General features: G+C 35.3%; 1 protein-coding gene across 1 annotated transcript in view; it reads left to right on the plus strand.

Annotated features, from left to right (window-relative positions):
- The window catches only part of ZSWIM5 (zinc finger SWIM-type containing 5), a 198,586-nt gene that overhangs the window by 171,423 nt on the left and 6,034 nt on the right, over positions 1-21,129 (plus strand). Inside the window, exons 9-11 of the mRNA XM_026498229.4 lie at positions 998-1,258; positions 1,470-1,605; positions 2,616-2,773. Of these exons, the coding sequence (XP_026354014.2) occupies positions 998-1,258; positions 1,470-1,605; positions 2,616-2,773 (555 nt within the window). The remainder of the gene's footprint in view (positions 1-997; positions 1,259-1,469; positions 1,606-2,615; positions 2,774-21,129) is intronic.

Here is a 21,129-nt window from a genome sequence, read left to right on the forward strand (position 1 = left end):
TCATGATGATTATATTCCAGTTTTACCAATGAGAACTAGAAGGGAAGAAACTTAGTAGTCTTAATGCAGCAAGGACTAGAGACGGAATTTTATGCCATCATTATATTATATATATACATCTATTATAGTATTTAGCCCACTGCATTACAATTTGTTTGCAAGTGATTATCTCACTAGACTTCAGTTCCTTGAAAGCGGAAGTTATGACTTATTTATCTTTGTGATCCCAGCACTTAGTGCAATACCTCTCATTTAATAGTTTTCCATAAATATTTAAGCAGATGAGTAAAGGGGAAAGAAAGGAAACCAAGACTGTACACCCCTGTAAGACTTTAAACCTGTGCTCTTTTTCTGAAACTTGGAACCCAGAGGTGGAGTATATAAGGTAATAATAACAAAGAAGTTGCAAGTGTTACAAAAGTAATAGTCTAACTGGATGGCTTTGGATTTCTCTGGGTAAAGGTACAATGGGTGGCCCCAATCCAAGCTAGAACTGCCCTTATCTTCCCTCTAATCCCCTGAAAAGAAATCGTCTTTGGTCTGTTTCATCTGCACAGTGACACTTATATCTTGAAAACCCTCATGAGATTGCACTTGGAATTTATTCACCAATGATATAGACTTAGCTCCTTTCAGATACCAGGCCCTGGAGATGCATAGGGCAATAAGATAAAGTCTCTTCCCCTTAAGGTGCTCACACTCTAGTGAAAGAGACAGACACAAAACCAGGTAATCATGGTATTACGTAATGTGTTAGCGAAAGATTAATATAAGATCTGCTTTCCCAACTGGTCTGGCCAGTTCACATATTGGGAAGGAGTTGGGAATCTTTGCGGCCCTGCGTAATCTTTTTTCAGTATAGTTTCCTTACTGCTCTGGGGTTCTGACTTAGCTTGCCTGTGGTATCTGCTGACATAACTGTATTCCAAAGTGGGAGGGAGGGAGGAGTAGAATCCACAGAGCTGACCTAAAGAATCTGGTCCCCTGTTGCCCTCAGATATGAATGAAAGCAGACCCCCTGTGTACCAGCATGTACCTGTGGCTACAGGCTGCCCAAACAGCCATGAGTCCTACTTGTCATTGGCTCTGGAAGTTGCTCTGATGGGGATGGGTCAACAGAGGGTGATGCCTGAAGGCCTCTACGCACAGGACAAGGTGTGCCGTAATGAGGAGCAACTCCTGAGTCGACTTCAGGAGCTGCAGCTGGATGAAGAACTAGTGCAAACACTGCAGAAACAGTGTGTCTTGCTACTGGAAGGTAAGTAGAGAGGGCTTCTGTCACGGTGCCTTAGGCCTGTAACTCTGGGTTCTTCTCTCTAACAGAATGCTGCATAAAATCATTTTTACATTAAAGTGTACATCAAGTTCCCATGGCTAGCAAACATGTGCAGGATCCTACAGCTGAAGTCCAGGTTGACAAATAGAAGCATGTAGATAAATAACTGGCTGCCCTATCTTCTTTCCTGCAGGAGGCCCCTTCAGTGGTCTAGGAGAAGTCATTCACCGAGAGAGTGTTCCCATGCATACCTTTGCCAAGTATTTGTTCTCAGCTCTGCTGCCTCATGATCCAGACCTGTCCTATAAATTAGCCTTACGTGCCATGAGGTGGGTAGCCCTTTCCCAGCCCAGTTGCCTCCATCAAAGGAGAAGTCTCCACTGCTTTTTCTTTATCTTACTTTCTTCTCTTTCCCTCTTTGTCTGTTCTATTAGACCTGAGAATATTGGACCAAGCCTACCCTAAAATAGCTCAAGCATATTCATATTATCTAGAATTCCTATCTGGAATGCCTTGCTGGTGACCCACTTGGCTCCCTGGTTGTACTCTTGGTGGAGCACCTGAGGAAGCCCCTAAGTTTTTAATAGATATGGAGCATGCAAGACCTGAGTATCTTTGTTCTGGGCCCATTAGGCAGCCTGAGAATGGGTTTGAGACCTTCTGTAGCTCAAATGAGTCATGGTTCCCAGGCATAGGTCACCAGATGCATCTGGAAGAAATAAAATTAAGTCTTTCTATACCAGGACTTGAGAACAATGAGGTATAGGCATCTCATTTTCAAACTAGAGTAGGATCCTTGGATCAGGCAGGTAGACCTCTAGGATGCAGCAGACCCTACAGAAGAAGAATTTTAGTTAGATCAGAAGGATGAGAGAACTCTTCACTTCAGCCAGAAAAGGACTGCTGAGGATTCCTTGGCATATGTTTCTTATACTTTAAAAAGTAATTTTAGGGCTTTTGAACTGCCTTTCAAATCTGTTTGCAGTAAGAAGTATTCAGCTTGAGTTCTACAAGTGCCCAGGCACTCACCTCACGTACAGTATAGTATTCTAGGTTTTAAAACCTTTAAGTCTCAGGGTGCCTGGGTGGCTCAGTCAGTTAGGTGTCCAACTCTTGATCCCTCAGATCTTGATCTCAGGGTCATGAGTTCAAGCCCTGCACAGGGCTCCATCCTGGGCATGGAGCCTACATTAAAAAAACAAACAGATAAACAACCTTTGAAGCTTTTAGTTAACCCTTTCCTGCCCAGTTCCTCCCCAGCAAAGAACAGACTTCTCTAAGGTGGCTCAGAATGTCAAGGGTTTGGATGGTGGCTGATGACTCTCCCTGGGTCTTCTAGGTTACCTGTTCTAGAAAACTCAACTTCTACAGGCGACACTTCTCACCCTCACCATATGGTGTCTGTGGTGCCCAGCCGTTATCCTCGCTGGTTCACGCTTGGACACTTGGAATCACAGCAATGTGAACTGGCCTCCACCATGCTGACTGCTGCCAAAGGTGAGCATAGATAGACCTTAGGCTCTAGCACCCCCACTATGATGGCCCAGTCATGGCCTTCCAAGGGCCTGGTCTGCAGTCTCCTAAAGGAGAAAGGCTTTTCTTGACTACTTAGAGTGATAGGGATCCTCACTTTGATTGCTGTCATTAGAATGAGCTCCCAGGTCCAAGCCAGAGTTTTGCCTTTGTTACTAATTGTGGGATGCTGAGTACATAGAATGAAATCATCTTTAAGATAACTTCTAAGTCTAACCTTCCATATGATACAATCACTTCCTCTTTGCAAGCCTCAGGTTCAAAATCTATAAAATGGGATTCACTGTCAGTGATCCTATCAGCTTCTCCAGAGCCATTGGAAGATCCAGTGAAGTCATGACCAAGAGCTATAAATCTCTTTACAGATATGAGAGTTTGTGATATTTACAGGGTTCCTTGTCAGAAAATAGGCAGCCCAGAGGGACTCTCACATTTTCAAGCTCACATACCTCCCTGTTAGGTAGGTAGGTTTCACCACAAAAAGAAATGAAAATAAGCCCCTCAGAAGCGATGATATAATACTAGCTTGCATGGGTTGTGAGTATTTTTCTGATACCAGGAAACCATGGATATTTTAAGACATTTTTTAATTAAAAATAACTGTATGTCGTATCTTATTGCCCAAAAAATACATGCTTATTGTGGAAAAGGTAAAAGATACAGATAAATCAATATAAAAATGATCAATACACCAACACAAAAATTGAACAAAGGATATCATCAGACAGTTCGCAGAAAAGGAGATACGAGTAACTTTTGAACAATTAAATACCTGGACTCCCTTGAGAAATACAAATTAAAATTACCCTGAGATAACATTTTTCACTGATCTTATAGGCAAAAATCAATAAATTTGATAGTAGGCATCCTTGGGGGGTGGTGGCAGTGGCGTGACATGGAGTGTCAGATTCCCCAAGCAGGACAGGATGACTACAGATCCAGGATGTTCAATCAACCTCAAGCACTAGAAACACAAAGAAAACTATACCAACGCACATCATAATCAAATTTTTTAAAACTAGTATTAAAAGAGAAAATCTTACTTAAAAGTAACTAGAGAAAAAAGACGTATTATGTACAAAAGACAAAAGATTAAATATGAGAACAGGTTTCTCACTAGAAACAGTATAAACCAGAAAAAAGTGGAGAAAATTCTTTAAAGTACTTTTAAAAAACTGCCAACCTAGAATTCTATACCATTGAAAATATCTTTCAAAAACAAAGGTGAAATAAACTTTTTCAGACAACCTCAACTGAATTAGATATCAACAATAAAAAGATATCTGGAAGATCCACCAAATTTGGGGGGACCACGTACTTCCATATAACTCACTGGACAAAGGGGGAAAAACCCAAAAAGATTAGAAAATGTTTAAACTGAAGGAAAATGAAAGAAAAGCATATCAAAGTTTTTGGGAATACAGCTAAAGCTTTACTTAGAAGGGAATTTTTAGCACTAAATGCCTGTATCTGAAAAGAAGAAAGTTTTCAAATCAGTGATCTCAGCTTCCACCTTAACCAGAAACCAGAAAAGGATCGAATGAAATTCAAAGTAAGCAGAGGAAAGGAAATAATAAAGATCAGAGGATAAATCAATAGATAGAATGTAGAAAAACGGTAGCTTCAAATCAATGAAATCAAACACTGTTTGTTTGAAAAGAAACATAAAATTGAAATCTCTGTCCAAAGTGATCAAGAAAAAAAGAGAGAAGACAAAAATCACCAATCCCAAGAATGAGAAGGTGACATCACAACAAATTCTAAAGACATAAAAATGATAAAGGAATATTGTGAACAATTTTACATCAATAAATTAAACAACATAAATGAAGTAGACTAATTCTTTGAAAGATACAAACTGCCAAAGCTCACTCAAGAATAAATAAAGATGAGCTAGGTATATACCCAAAAGAACTAAAAACTTGGACTCAGACAGATACTTACTTGTACATCAGTGTTCATAACAGCATTATTCACAGTAGCAAAAAGTTGGGAATGTGTCTATCAACAGATGCATGGATAAATAAAATGTGATCTATGCATTCAGTGGAATATTAATTTAGCAATAAAAAGGAATGAAATTCTGATACATGCTACAACATGAATGAACCTTGAAAACATGCTAAGTGAAATAAAACAGACACAGAAGGAGAAATATTGTATGATTCTGCTTATATGAGGTACCTAGAATTGCCACAGCAAGGAAGCATCAGTGGCCACTAGACTAGTGGGCAAACATTTTATTAGGAAGGGGATATTTATGTAGTCTCAAAGTCTCTCTCCACAAAGCACTTATCAATCATAAAGGAAAAAAGTGTAAGTCTACTATAGAGCACCTTGGCAGACATCACTTGAGTAAAGTGGCCACAGTTAATATCACAAATTCAGAGAGGCAGAAAGCAAAATAGAGGAGAAATTCTTAGAGACAGAAAGTAGAATACAGAGCCTGGGAAAGTAAGTTATTATTTAATGAGTATAGAGTTTCTGTTTGGGATGATGAAAGTTCGGGAAATGTATAGTGGCCATAGTTGCACAACATTGTGAATGGACTTAATGTCATTGAATTGTAGCCTTAAATCCTTAAATGGTCAGAATGGTGAATTTTATGTTATGTATATTTTATCACAATAAAAATAATAAATAGAAATGAACATCAAAAAAATTGAATTTACAGTTAAAAACCTTTCCACAAAAAAAATCCAGGCCTAGATGGCTTCACTGGCAATTTCTACCAAATATTTAAGGAAAACATAACAATTTTTTTAAAGACTTTATTTATTTATTTGACAGAGAGAGAGAGCACAAGGGGTGGGGAGCAGCAGGCAGAGGGAGAAGCAGGCTTCCTGCCTGGCAGGGAACCCTATGCGGGGCTCGATCCCAGGACCCTCAGATCTTGACCTGAGCTGAAGTCAGATGCTTAACCAACTGAGCCACCCAGGCACCCCAAAAGCATAACAATTCTATACAAACTCTTCCAGAAAATTGAAGAGGAGGAAATATTTCCCAGCTCAATCTATGAAGCCAACATTACTCTTGATACCAAAAGCAGTCAAAAATCATAAGAAAACTACAGACTAATATCCGTATGAGCATGGGGGCAAAAATTCTTAATAAAAATGTTAACAGATTGGATCCAATAATATATTTTAAAAAGATAAAACATCATGACAAAGTAGGGTTTATCCCAGGAATGTAAGGTTAGTTTAACATTCAAAAATCAATCACTGTGATTCACCATACTAATAAGGTAAAAAAGAAAACCCATGGGTTATTCATCATTTTAATATTACAGAAAAAGCATTTAATAAAATCTAACATTAATTCCTAATAAGAACATTAAAAACTCTTAAGGTAGAAAAGAAATAAACGTCCTCAATGTGATAAAGGATATCTAAGATACAGCTACTCTTACACATAATGGTAAAAGATTGAATCCTTTCTTCCTAACATCAGGAACAAGGCAAAGATGTTTGCCTTCAGCTCTTTATTCAACATCAAACTGGTGGTTCTATCCAATACAATAAGACAATAAAAAATAATAATAAAAGATATCCAGATTAGAAAGAAAGAAGCAAGAGTGCCTACCTGGCTCAGTTAGTATGAGAATGCTATTCTTGATCTCAGGGTTGTGGGTTTGAGGCCCACATTGGGTATAGAGATTACTTAAAAATAAAATCTTTTTTAAAAAAAGGGAAGAAGTAAAACTGTTCTCAGATGACGTGCTTATCTATGTAGAAAAATCCTACGAAATCTACAAGAAGCTGTTAGAATTAATAATGAGTTTAGCAAGGTTGCAGGATACCAGATCAATGTGTAGAAATCAATATACTGGCAATGAACAATCAGAAATTGAAATTTTTAAAAATTACTATTATAATATAAAGAAAATATGAAATACTTGAAAATAAACTTGAAAAGACGTTCAAAACCTATACAATGAAAATCATAAAGCACTGCTGAGAGAAATGAAAGAAGACCTAAATGGAAAGACATACTGCACTTATGGATTAGAAGACTCAATATTGTTAAATGTTGATTTACTACAAATTGATGTATAGATTCAATGCAATTGCAGTCAAAATCCCAACAGCCTTTGGGACAGATATTGATTATCTGATTATAAAATTTGTATGAAAATGCAGAGGACCTACAGTAGCCAAAAATAACTTTGCAAAAGAGAAAAATAAAAGTGGTAAGACTAACACTACTTGATTTCAAGACTTATTATAAAGCTATACTATTCAATATAGGATTATTGGTGTTAAGATAGACAAATCAATGAAAAAGAATAGTCCCAAAGTAGACTCATATATATGTGGTCAGTTTATTTCAATAAAGGGCAAAGCCAATTCCATTAAGGAAAAGGATGGTCTTTTCAACAAATGTTACAACATATACAAAAATTATATTATGATGGATCAAGGATCTAGATGTAAAAGCTAAAACTATAAAACTTTTAGAAGAAAACATTGGAAAAATTGTTTTTATTTTTTGTTAAGCAAAGATTTTGGAGATACAACATTAAAAGTACAATCCATAAAAGAAAAAAATTGATAAATTGTACTTACCAAATTAAGAAGTTCTGCTTTATAAAGTGTCTATTGAGACTGAAAAGACAAGCCACAGACTGGGAGAAATATTTGCAAATCACGTATCTCATAAAGGACTTATATCCAGAATATGTAAAGAATTCTCAAAACTCAATAATAAGAAAATGAACAACACATTTTTTTAAATGAGCAAAGATATGAAGAGATACTCCACCAAAAAAGATATTCTGATGGAAAATAAGCACATGGAAAAATGTTCAATATTGTTAGTTCTTAGGGAAATGCAATAGAATCACAGTAAGAAAATGGCTAAATTAAAAAAAAATTATAGCAAGGACTGGCAAGGCTGTGGAGCAAGTGGAGCTTTCATATAATACATGCAGGAGCATAAGTGGCAAGACCACTTTGAGAAACTATTTTATAATTTCTTAAAAAGTTAAATGGATACTTACACATACGATCCAGACATTGCACTCCTAGGTATTACCCAAAAGAAAGGAAAGTATATATCTGTACAAATTCTTCAACATGAATGTTCATGGCAAGCAGCTTTGTTTTTAATAACCAACAACTGGAAGCAATCCACATATCCATCTGTAGGTAAACGGATAAACAAGCTGTGATATAACCATACAGTGGAATACTACTCAGTAATGAAAAGGAACGAACTGTTGATACACACTACAACATGGATGAATCTCCAAATAATTATTGCTAAGTGAAATAAGCCAGACCAAAGGAAAAACTGCATATTGTTTTATTCCATTTATATAAAATTCTGGAAAATGCACACTTTAGTGACAGAAAGAAGATCAGCAGTCTCCTGGGAATGGGAGCTGGGGCAAGCTATTTTGGAAGGGAAGAAGGGATCACCAAGGGTCACAAGGAAACTTTGGGGGTGATGTATATGTTCATTATCTTGATTGTGATGATAGTTTCTTGGGGGTATACATATGTTCAAAATTTATCAAATTTTACATTTTAAAATATGTGCTGATTATTGTATGTCAATTATATCTCAATAAAGTTATAAATAAATGTATAGTTAAGTAATGATGGCAACTGATTATAGGTATCCATGAGTTTTATACTGTTTTGAGCAAATAAATGAAGAGTGGAATGCCAACTGATGATTGTGGAAAGCCTGATGAAATGAGAATATACCATGTAGGAAAAAAAGAGAGACTGTATACAATTTGGCAACCATATAATACTTAGTTCAGCTTAGAAACATCAGTGGACACTAAAACTAGTGAGTGAACATTTGATGAAGGATATTTACATTATCTCAAAGTATATTTCCACAAAATACTTGTCAATCACGAAAGGATAATGTGTAACTTTACAATAGAGAAACTTGGCAGACATCACTTTAATCAAATGATCACAGTTAAGACTTCAGGAAACATCAGGCATACCCAGATTGAAAGGCATACTTACAAAATAACTAGTTTAATCTGCAAAGTGTCAAGGTCATGAATGTCAAGGGAAGACTGAGGAATTTTTCTGAAATGACAAAGACTACAGAGATAGGACAAATTAAATACAACATATGATCTTGTATAAAATCTGTTTGCTATAAAGTACATTTTGGAACAATTGGTGAAACCTTGAATAGGATCTGTGGTAGATGGCATTAATATATCAATATGATTTCCTTATTTTGATGGTTGTATTGTGGGTATGTGGAAGAGTTACCTTGTTTGCCAAAAGTGTAGACTATAGTATTCAGGAGTGATGGGATATCAAGTCACATACTTATTTTTGAATGCTTCAGGGGTAAGAAAAGATCTCTCTGTACTATTCTTGAAACATTTCTGTAAGTCTGAAATTATTTCAAAATAAAAGAAAACATTTTGATAAAACACTGTGTTTGCAAAGATGTGGAGTGGGAGTATAGATTGGTAATCTTTTGTGGAGGGCGATTTGGCATATCTATGAAAATTAGAGTGCACATATCCTTTGACCCAGCAATTTCATTTCCAGGATTTTATCTTACAAATATATTTGTACCCAAATGTGAAATGATGTTTGTACTAGGTTATTCAGTTCAACATTGTTTGTAATTGTAAAATATTTGAAGCATTCTAAGTATTCATCAATAGGAGACTGATTAAATATATTACATCCAAAATCTCTTGCATGAAATTCCAAAATCTGAAAAGCTTTGAAAATCCAAACCTTTTTTTGGTAAGTTTCATGGCAAAACCTAACCTCTGCTGATATTAGGCATTAGCTGTTCCTCAGCAGTCTTAGTCACATACATCTTTGCTGTTCACTGGTAATGTGTTGCCTTGTTGTTTGTGTTGTTGTCATTTTGTCCATTTGAGTTTAATTGTCCTGTAAAAATGTCCAGAAAATTGAAGATAAGAATAAGAAGAAATGGAAGCATCTGTCATTTTCAGTAGCACAGAAAATATAGTGTAGAAGCTTAATCAGGTATGTCTGTGAGGCATCTTACTAAAAATAGGTTGTGGGAATTAACACAACATATGACTTGAAAAAAATAGAGTGTTGAAGTTTTACCAGGACAGCAATGACCAGAACTAATGAAGAACAGAATATTTTTCAGAGGGCATAAATTGAAGATGTTGAAATGACCATGATTGCATAGATTCAACAATGAAGCAGTGTGACTATGCCCCTGATTGGTTTTTGGTCATAAAAAAGCTAGGATATGTCATGAAGGACTTGAACATATTTAAGGTGAGTGTAAAATATCAGACTTGGCTGCAGAAATTTAAGAAGCATCATGATATAAAATATCTGAATATCTATGATAAAGAAGCTTCTACTTATCATAAAGTAGACAAAAATTATATTGACAAATTTGTTAAGATAATTTTTAATGGAAACCTTAGTACCAAACATGTATACTGTTCTGTAACAACTCTGTTCTGGCCTGTATTCTTTTTTTTAAAAAATTAACAATGATTAATGAGCAAGAGGTTTTAAGGACTCTAAGCATAGGATAAAAGTTCTGGGATGTGTCAATACAGCAGACAGGTAAAATTAGAAAAAGCTACCATCTAAGATGTTTCAAATGTTCACAATTTGTTAGTCTGTAAACAAAAAAGCATAAGTAATGAAAGAGATATTTTCTAACTGACTCAATAATCTGTACCAATGATATGAACTCATTGCACACAAGCTGGAATGAAGAAAACCATATAGTTATACCATTCCTGGACCACCACCATTCCACACATACCCTCCTGAACTTTTTATGACCAAAAAATTTTACTCCCAGTGAAGAGCAAATATAATTTTTTTTTTAAATTTTCATACTCTACTTGGCAGCAGTTAACTTCCAAGACTTCCTAAAAAAGTTATTGCAAAAGCTTATCAGGCCTACCTTAATGATGCCATTTACACAGTTGCTGGTATTTGGAATGATTGATAAATATTTGGCAGAGACTTTGGCTTACAATAATGTTTGAAAGCAAACCTGTAGATAAAGACTTTGAAGGATTTTGTGTCACCAATGAGAAGATATATACTTTTATCACTTACACTAAAATTTTATTGACTAGAAGTCTGAATAAGTCAGAACCTTGCTACTCAAAGTGTGGTCAGTGGACGAGCAGCATCAACATCACCTGGAAGCTTGTTAGAAATTCTAATTCCCAGACCCACTGAATCAGAGTTTCTGTGGGTGTAGCCCAAGAATCGATATTTAAAAAAATTCTCAAGGTGACTTTTATGTTCACTAAGGTTGTAGAAGCACTGAGGCGGACCAGTCCGATATCAAAAAAATACTGAATAAAGTATGTACCTATTGTACATTCCTTGCAAGATAGAAAAATTGCTAAAATGGTGTTAACCCAAGTAAGCATGAGACTAGTAGTGATGACGATGGTGAGATATAAGAGATGGGGAAAAATCTCCGTAGGTAATATAAGGGAAATGTATGAGCATTTACTTGGCCTTGAATAATATGCTTTATCAGTGAAGCGGTTATGGCTGCTTACTTAATTGAAGAGACTGATTATCTAGAAAATCATATTAATAAGATACGTTACCCTAGAACTGCATATCTTTAACGGTCATCTGTTGTAGCGTTGCTTGATCATTAAAGGATCCCATTCCTGGACCATCATTAAATATCTAATTCTAATCTTTGGTGACAATAATAGCAAACCTGATGAAACCTTTTGTCCAAGATCCTCAAGAAATCACATATAGCAAATATTTATTGCATGTGTATGCAGAGATAGTTTGGTTTTATGTTTTATTGAATGTTTTCTTAGAAATAAAGCGTGCCAAGTATTTATAGTCTGTATCACACCATTTCATTTCTCAGTTTACAGCTGTATTGATAAATAACAATACTGATTTTGCTCTTCATCCCAACTAGTGTGAATATTTATTCATTCACAGGGTGTTTAGTTATGGGATCTTGCCCCAAGCCCACGGCAAAGATTATGTGTAATGTATGCATAAATTATCTCTCTGTAAAAAAAAAAATTCTGAATTGCAAACCACATTCAATACCTAAGGGTTTTGAATAAGGAGTTGTGAATCTGTACATCCATAAATGGAATACTATGTAGCCATTTAAAAGAAAAGAAGCTCTTTATGTACTGATGTGAAAAAATCTCCAAGATATGTTGATATGTGGGGAAAAAACATGCAAATCTTTGTATACTAGGCTACTGTTTGTGGGTTTTTTTTTTTTAAGGAGAGGAACTAGATAATGTATTTCCTTATTATCCATAGAGTACCTTGGCAGGTAATTCAAAAACTCGTAATATTGGTTGCATATAGGGTTAGAAGTGGGTGAATGAGGGTCAGGGGTGAGGGGGAAAAAGAACTTTCAATTATTTACCTTTTGTATCTTTTCAACATTGAACCATGTAAATATTTCCAAATTCTTAAATTATAAATGTCAGTAGAAACTGCTAAAATTGAAATGCAAAGAGAGAAAAAGAATGGTAGATGGGGGTACCTAGAATAGAGTATCTGAGAACTGTAGAACAACTGGAAAAGATATCTAACATATACATGATGGGAATACCAGGAGAAGAAAGAAAGGAGCAGAAGAAATATTTGAAGTAACAATGGCTCAGAATTTTCCAAAATTAGTGACAGACACCAGAACACAGATCCAGGAAGCTCAGAGAAGACCAAGAAGTATGAACACCAAAAAAATTTCTCCTAAACATATCCTATTCAAACTGCAGAAAACTAAAAACAGAGAAATCTTGAAAGAAGCCAGAGAACAAAACCACCTTACCTAGAGAGAAACAAGGATAAGATTTACATCACTTCACAAACCATGCAAGCAAGAAGAGAGGGAAGTGAAATATGCAAAATGCTGAAAGAAAAAAAACACCAACCTAGAATTTGGTATCCAAATAAATTATCCTCCAAAAGTAAAGGAGAAATAAAGATTTTCTCAGACAAAAACTGAGGGAATTTATTGCCAATAGACCTGCTTTGCAAGAAGTCCTTCAGAGAAAAATAAAATTATATAGATGTGAAACTCAGATCCACATAAAGAAAGGAAGAGTGTTAGAGAAGAAATAAATGAAGGTAAAACCTTTGGGTGTTTTTTCTCTTTTTAATTCTTAGTTGAACTAATAGATAACTGCTTGTTTAAAATAATAATACCAGGGTGCCTGGCTGGCTAAGTCAATAGAGCATGTGACTCTTGATCTCAGGTGTATAAGTTTGAGCCCCACGTTGGGTGTAGAGATTACTTAAAAATAAAATCTTTTGGGCGCCTGGGTGGGTCAGTCAGTAAGCATCCAACTCTTGATTTCAGCTCAGGTCATGATCTCAGGGTTGTGAGACCAAGCCCCACATCCGGCTCCTTGCTGGACATGGAGCCTGTGTAAGATATTCTCTCTGTCTCTCTCCCTCCCTCCCTCTCTATAAATAAATAAATAAAATCTTTAAAAATTTTTTAAAATAATAATAGCAATATATAGTACCAATATATTGGGTGATTATAGCTTAAAGATAAGTGAAATGAATGACAGCAATGATGTTACAGAAAGAAAGGAAAAATGAGAATACTATCATAAGGTACCTTATGAAGTGTTATAGTTATTTGAAAATGAATGTAGCTTCATTGTAAATGTATACTGCATCTCTAGGGCAAACGCAAATAATTCTTAAGAGAAGTATAATTGATAAGAGAGAAGAGAAAATTAAATCATAAAAAATGCTCAGTGTAAGCCAGAGATGGCCAAAAAGGGAAGAACTTAAATTTAAAAAAACCCGAAGAACAAGTGTAATGAATAGAAAACAGTTAACAAATATGGTAGATATTAATCCAGCTATATCACTAATCACTGTAAATGTTAATGGTCTAAAATGCCAATTAAAAGATAGAGACTGAAGCACCTGGGTGGCTCAGTCAGTTGAGCGTCCAACTCTTGATTTCAGCTCAGGTCATGATCTCAGGGTCCTGGGATCCAGCCCCGTGGCAGGCTCCATGCTCAGCAGGGAGCCTGCTTGAGAGTTCTTTCCCATTCTCTCTGCCCCTACCCGACCCCTCTCTCTCAAATGGATAGATCTTTAAAATAAAAATAAAAATCTTTAATAGAGACTGACAGAGTGAATTTAAAAAATTTAAAAAACAATTTAAAAAATTTAAAAAAATTTAAAAAACAAAAAACCCAAATGCCTAATGTTATATGTTGTTTACAAGAAACCTGGTTTAAATATAAAGACACAGATAGAGTAAAAGTAAAGGGAAGGATCAATGACCTAAATATAAGAGCTAAAGCCATAAACTTCATAGAAGAAAATGTAGGGATAAATCTTTATGACCTCAGACTTGTCAGTGGATTCTTAAATATGATACCAAAGCATGAACAGCAAAGGAAAAAACTAAATTGGACCTCATCAAAATTAAAAGTTTTTGAGGGTGCCTAGCCAGCTGTCTTGATTGGTGGGAGCATATGACTCTTGATCTCAGGGTTTTAAGTTCAAGCCCCACATTGTGCGTAGAGGTGACTTAAAAGTAAAATGTTCAGAAAAAATTAAAAGCTTTTAAAGAATATTGTCAAGAAAGTAAAAGACAACCTACAGGATGGAAGAAAATATTTGTAAATCATATATCTGATAAGGCTTAATATATAAATATATAAAGAACTACAACTCAACAACAAAAGGACAACCTAATTTAAAAATGGGCAAAAGACTTGAAGAGGCATTTCTCCAAAGAAGATATATAAGTAATAAGCAAATGAAAAGATACTCAACATCATTAGTCATTAAGGAAATGCAAATCAAAACCGCAGTGATACCACCTCATACCCACTAGGATGGTTATTATAAAAAATCATAATAAAGTGTTGGTGAGGATGTGGAGAAATTGGAATATTGTACATTGCCAGTAGCGAATGTAAAGTGGTATAGCTGTTGTGGAAAATAGTTTGATTGTTCCTGAAAATTTTACTTTTTCTTTTTTTTAAATGTAAGCTCTACACCCAGTGTGGGGCCCTAACTCATGACCCCAAGAGCAAGTCACAGGCTCCATTGACTGAGCCAGCCAGGCACTCCTGTTCCTGAAAAATTTAAATAGAATTACCATATAACCCAGTTATTCCACTTCTAGGAATATACCCAAAAGAACTGAAAAGAGGGACTCAAACAGATACTTAATACATCAGTGTTCATTGCAGCATTATTCATAATAGCCAAAAGTTGGAAACAACCCAAGTGTCTATCAACATATGAATGGATAAATAAAATGTGGTATATACACATACAATGGAATATTAAATCATGAAAAGAAATGACATTCTGATAACATGCTACAACCTGGGGGAACCCTTGAAGCCATACTAAGTGAAATAATCCAGATACAAAATGATAAATATTGTATGATCATATTTATATGAAATAGCTACAACAGGCAAACTAATAAGGACAGAAAGTAGATTAGAGTTTTACCAGAGGCTTCTGTTTGGGGTGATTAAAAAGTTTTACAAATAGTGGTAATATTTACACAACATTTTGAATGTGATTAGCACCACAAATGTACATTTCAAAATGGTTAAAATAGCAAGTGTTATTGTATAGATTTACCACAAATAAGATAGATAAATAAAGGAACAAACTGATAAAGAATGCTAGAACAAGCAAATAGACCCTAAGTACAAACACTGAACATCACTGGGCTTGATTTTTATTTCAGTACCTTTAGGCAGATATTTAATTTCTCTATGACTGAGCTTATATGCTTTACCTTTCAAATATTTTCTACTAAAAACAGAGACCAGGGGCGCCTGGGTGGCTCTGTCAGTTAAGTGTCTGACTCTTGATTCCAGCTCGGGTCAGGATCTCAGGATCATGGGATCAAGCCCCACATCAGGCTCTGTGCTGGCATGAAGCCTGCTTGAAATTCTCTCCCTCTCCCTCTACCCCTCTGTCCACTTGTAGGCTCTCTCAAATTAAAAACAAAAACAAACAAACAAACAAAAAAACCCCAGAGGCCAGGGCTTTAAACAAACAAATGAGAGTATCAACACTCAGGCCCTCACCTTCCACACCCTATAGCCTCAATGCCAGACTGGCTGCACTGAAAGTAGGAAGGGTCTGGAAGAGATACTCTCCCAGGAAAGCATGTGTAGTAGTTTAGCCAGTTTGTTATTTTCATCTTTAAAAATATTTCTTAAACACAGACTTCTTCAGCAACAACAAAATATGGAGAAACGTATAACATGCTAACACAAATCAAAAGAAAGCTGAAGTACCTGTATAGATTTCAGACAAAACAGACTTCAAAACATGGAAAATTACAGGGATAAAGAGGGTTACTCTTTAGCCATAAAAGGGGTCAGTTCTCCCAGAAGACATAATAATCCGTAATGAGTATGCATTTAACAACAGAACACCAAAATATGTGAAGCAAAAACTGATAGAGCAAGGAGAAATAGACAAATCCACTATTACAGTTGGAGAATTCAACATTCTTCTATCAGTAATTGACAAATCCAGCAGGCAGAAATCAGTAAGGATAAACTTGAACTAAGCTGCGATATCAAAGAACTGGATCCAATTAATCTTTATAGAATACTTCAGCAAACAGCAACAGAACACACATTCTTCTCAAGCTCACATGGAACATTCACCAAGACAGACCACCTTCTGGACCATAAAACACACCTAAATAATTTAAAAGAAATCATACAAAGTATGCTCTCAGACCACAGTGGAATTAAACTAGAAATCAGTAAAAAGATAACTGGGAAATCCCAAAATACATGGAGATTAAACATACTTCTAAATTGCACATAGGTCAAGAAGAAATCTTGAGAAATTTTTTAATGTTTTGAACTAAATGAAAGTTAAAATACAAATGATCAAAATATGTGGGATGCAGCAAAAACTGGAGGGGAATTTATAGCATTAAATGCATATTTTAGAAAAAAAAAAATTTAAAATCGCTCTATCACCCACACCTGTTAGAATGGTTATTATTTTAAAAACAGACTCGTGCTGGCAAAGATAAGGAGAAAAACGAACCCTAATGCAGTGGTGGTAGAAATGCAAATTGGTACAGCTAGTTTGGAAGACAGTATGGAACTTCCTCGAAAATTTAAGTAGAACTACCATATGTGGTCCAGCAATCCCACTTCTGAGTATATATCCAAAGGAAATGAAATCACTATCTCAAAGAGTTATCTGCACCCCTATATTTATTGCATTGCAGCATTATTGCGTTTCCAAGATTTGGAAAAAATCTAAGTGTCCAATGATGGAAAATAGATAAAGTATAGTGTACACACACACAGACACAGGAATATCATTCAGCCATATAAAAGAAAGAAAATCCAGCCACTTACAACAACATGGGTGAATCTTGAGGGCATTGTGTTTAGTTTTCACTGTATATATATAAATCAGAAAAAGACAAATGTGGCATGATCTCACTTACGTGTGGAATCTAAACATGCCAAACTCATAGAAACAGAGAGTAGATTAGTGGTTGCCAGGGCCTGAGTGATGGGAGAAATGGAAAGATGTTGGTCAAAGGGTACGGATGTTCTGTTATAATTAAGTTCTTAGAATCTAATGTATGGCATAGTGACTGTAGTTAACAATACTGTGTTGTATACTTGAAATCTGCTAAGAGAATAGATCTTAAATGTCCTCACCACACACACATACATTACACAGGTAATGATGTGAGGTGATGAATGTGTTAATTAACCTTATTGTGATAATCATTTGCAATATGTATATCAAATCACACTGCATGCCTTAAACTTACACAGTGTTATATGTCAATTATATCACAATAAAACTGGGGGAAAATAAAATCAATAATCTAAGCTTCCACGTTAGAAAACTAAAGAAAGAAGAACAAGTAAACCTAAAGCGAGTAGAAGAAGAAATAATAAAAATTAGAGAAAAAAAATCAATGAAATTGAAAATTGGAAAAAAAAATGCAGAAAATTCAATGAAAGCAAAAGGTGCTTCTTTGAAAAGATCATTAAAATTGATAAACCTCTAGCCAGGCTAACCAAGAAAAGAGAAGACATAAATTACTAATATCATAAGTGATATTAAACATTAAAAGGATAATAAAGGGAAATTATGAACAACTTTATTTCCACAAATTTGAATCTTCAATAATGAAATGGATCAATTCCTTGGAAAACACAATCTACCAAAACTTATATATGGAGAAATAAATAATCTGAATAGGCATATTTCTGTTAAAGAAATTACATCAGTAATCTTTCAGACAGAAAGCACTTGGCCTAGCTGATTTCACTAGTGAGTTATATCAAATACTGAAGGAATAAATGGTACAAATTCTCTAAAATCTGTTCTAGAAAATAGAGGCAGAGAGAACACCTCTGACCTCATCTTATGAGGCCAGCATTACTCTAATACCAAAACCAGATAAAGACAATACAAGAAAGGAAAACTGCATACCAATATCACTCATGAATGACTTTACCTCAACAAAATAATAGCAAATTGAATCCAACAAAGTATAAGAAAAAATTATAAACCATGGCAAAGTGGGATTTATTCCAGATATGCAAGGCAGGCTGGTTCAGCACTTGAAAACCAATTAACGTAACCCATCACGTCAACAGACTAAAGAAGAAAGACTGTATATATATATATATATATATATATATAAAATCACAATATATGCAAGAAAAATATTTGATAAAATCCAACACATATTCATGACAACAACAACTCAGCAACCAGGAATAGAAGAGGACCAACTCAACTTTTTAAAGAATATCTACAAAGAACCTATAGCTATCATCATACTTAGTGGAGAGAAACTAGATATTTTCCCCTAAAAATCAGGAATAAGATAAGAATGTTCCCTCTCACCCATTCCCATTCAGCATCATACTGGAAGTCCTAGCTAATGCAGTAAGACAAGAAAGAAATAAAAGGTGTATAGATTAGGAAAGAAGAAATAAAACTGCCTTTGTTGGCAAATGAGATGATTGTCTATGTAGAAAATCCCAAAGAATCAACAACAACAAAAACAAAATTGGAATAAGTGACTCTAACAAGGTTGCAGGATATGAGGTTAATATATAAAAATCACTGTTTTCTAAAAGCAGATTTTTTTAAAGTATTCCCACATATTGCACATACTTTGAACCTACTACCATAAAACATCCTAGTTTGTGGCCTATAGATTACTGACCTTAAGAATTAAAGATTTTATGCAAAATTTAAAATCTGTGTAAACAAAAATCTACCATATGATTTCACTTATATGTGGAATCTAAAAAACAAATGAATAAACAAAAAGCAGAAACAGACCCATAAATACAAAAAACAAACTGGTGGTTGCCAAAGGGGAGGGGAGCAAGGGGATGGGTGAAATGGGTAAAGGGGAGTGGGAGGTACGGGCTTCCAGTTACAGAATGAACACATCACAGGGCTGAAAGGTACAGCATAGAGAATATAGTCACTGGTATTCTAATAGCATTGTATGGTGACAGATGGTCACTACACTTGTGGTGAGCGTAGCATCACCTACAGAGTTGAATCACTATGTTGTATGCCTGAAACTAATGTAACATTGTATGTCAACTATGCTTAAGTTTTAAAAAAAGAAACATCTTTATATATATGTATGTAGGGAAAAATATATATGTATATAGGAAGGCAATTGACTTTTTTTATATTCTATATGTCAATTGCCTCTCTATATGCCAGCCACGAGCAATTGAAATTAGTAAATCTAACAAAATATGTACAAGATCTGTATAAGGAAAACTGTAAAACTTTGATGAAAGAAATCAAAGAAGACCTAAATAAATAGATATTCCATGTCTGTAGATAGAACAATAACTCAGTATTGTTATTATGTTAGTTCTTCCCACTTGATCTATAGCTTCAATACAATCTCAACCAAAATCTCAGCAAGTTATTTAGTGGATATTGAAGAACTCTAAAGTTTATTATGGAAAGCTAAAGACCTAGAATAGCCAACACAGTGTTGAAGAAGAACAAAGCTGGAGAACTAACACTACCCAACCTCAAACTTACTATAAATTAAAAGTAATCAAGACAGTATGGAATTGGCAAAAGAATAGACAATGAGATGAATGGAACAGAACAGACAGCTCAGAAATAAACTCACACATGGGGCGCCTGGGTGGCACAGCGGTTAAGCGTCTGCCTTCGGCTCAGGGCGTGATCCCGGCGTTATGGGATCGAGCCCCACGTTAGGCTCCTCTGCTATGAGCCTGCTGCTTCCTCTCCCACTCCCCCTGCTTGTGTTCCCTCTCTCGCTGGCTGTCTCTCTCTCTGTCGAATAAATAAATAAAATCTTTAAAAAAAAAAAAAAAAGAAAGAAACTCACACAAATATAGTAAACTGATCTTTGACAAAGGAGCAAAAATAGTCTTTTCAACAAATGGTACTGGAAAAACTGGGCCTCCGCATGCAGAAAAAAATACATTGACCTTACCTTATGCCTTTCATAAAAATTAAAATAGCTCAAAGGCATAAAGGTAAAATATAAAACTATAAATCTTCCAGAATATTACATAGGAGAAAATCTAGGTAACCTTATGTTTGGCAATGACTTTTTAAATACAATACCAAAACCAATCCATTAAAGAAAAAATTGGTAAGTAGGACTTCATTAAAATGGAGAAATTCTGCTTTGCGAAAAACACTCTTAAGAAACTGAAAAGACAAGCCACAGACTGGGAGACAATATCTGTAAAACCCTTACCTGATAAAGAACTTATATCCCAAACACACACATAACTCTTAAAACCCAGTAGTAAGAAACCAAACAACTGAATTTTAAAAATGGGCAAAAGACCCAAATAGATGCCCACAAAAGAAGATGTAGAGATGGCAGACAAGCATATGAAAAGATGCTCGGCAGCGTATGTCATTAGGAAAATGAAAATCAAAACAAAAAGGAGACCCCACTACATACCTATTAGAATGGCTCAAATCCGAAGTATTGACATCAGTATGGACGTGGAGCAACAGGAACTCTCATTGCTTGTGGGAATGCAAAAGGTGCAGCCACTTTGGAAGAAGACAGTTTGGCAGTTTTTTCACAAAGCTAAACATAGTCTTCCCATCTGATCCAGCAATCGTGCTCCTAGTATTTTACCAAATGAGTTGAAAACTTACGTTCACACAAAAACTCACACACGAAACACTATATTTGTAATTGCCAAAAACTGGAAGCAGCCAAGATGTCCTTCGAAAGGAGAGTAGATAAACAAACTGTGGAGGGCACTTGAACTAATGAGCACCGGGTGTTGTATGCGACTGATGAATCACTAACTTCTA

This window comes from Ursus arctos, unplaced genomic scaffold (genome assembly GCF_023065955.2).
Source record: "Ursus arctos isolate Adak ecotype North America unplaced genomic scaffold, UrsArc2.0 scaffold_12, whole genome shotgun sequence".
NCBI lineage: Eukaryota > Metazoa > Chordata > Mammalia > Carnivora > Ursidae > Ursus > Ursus arctos.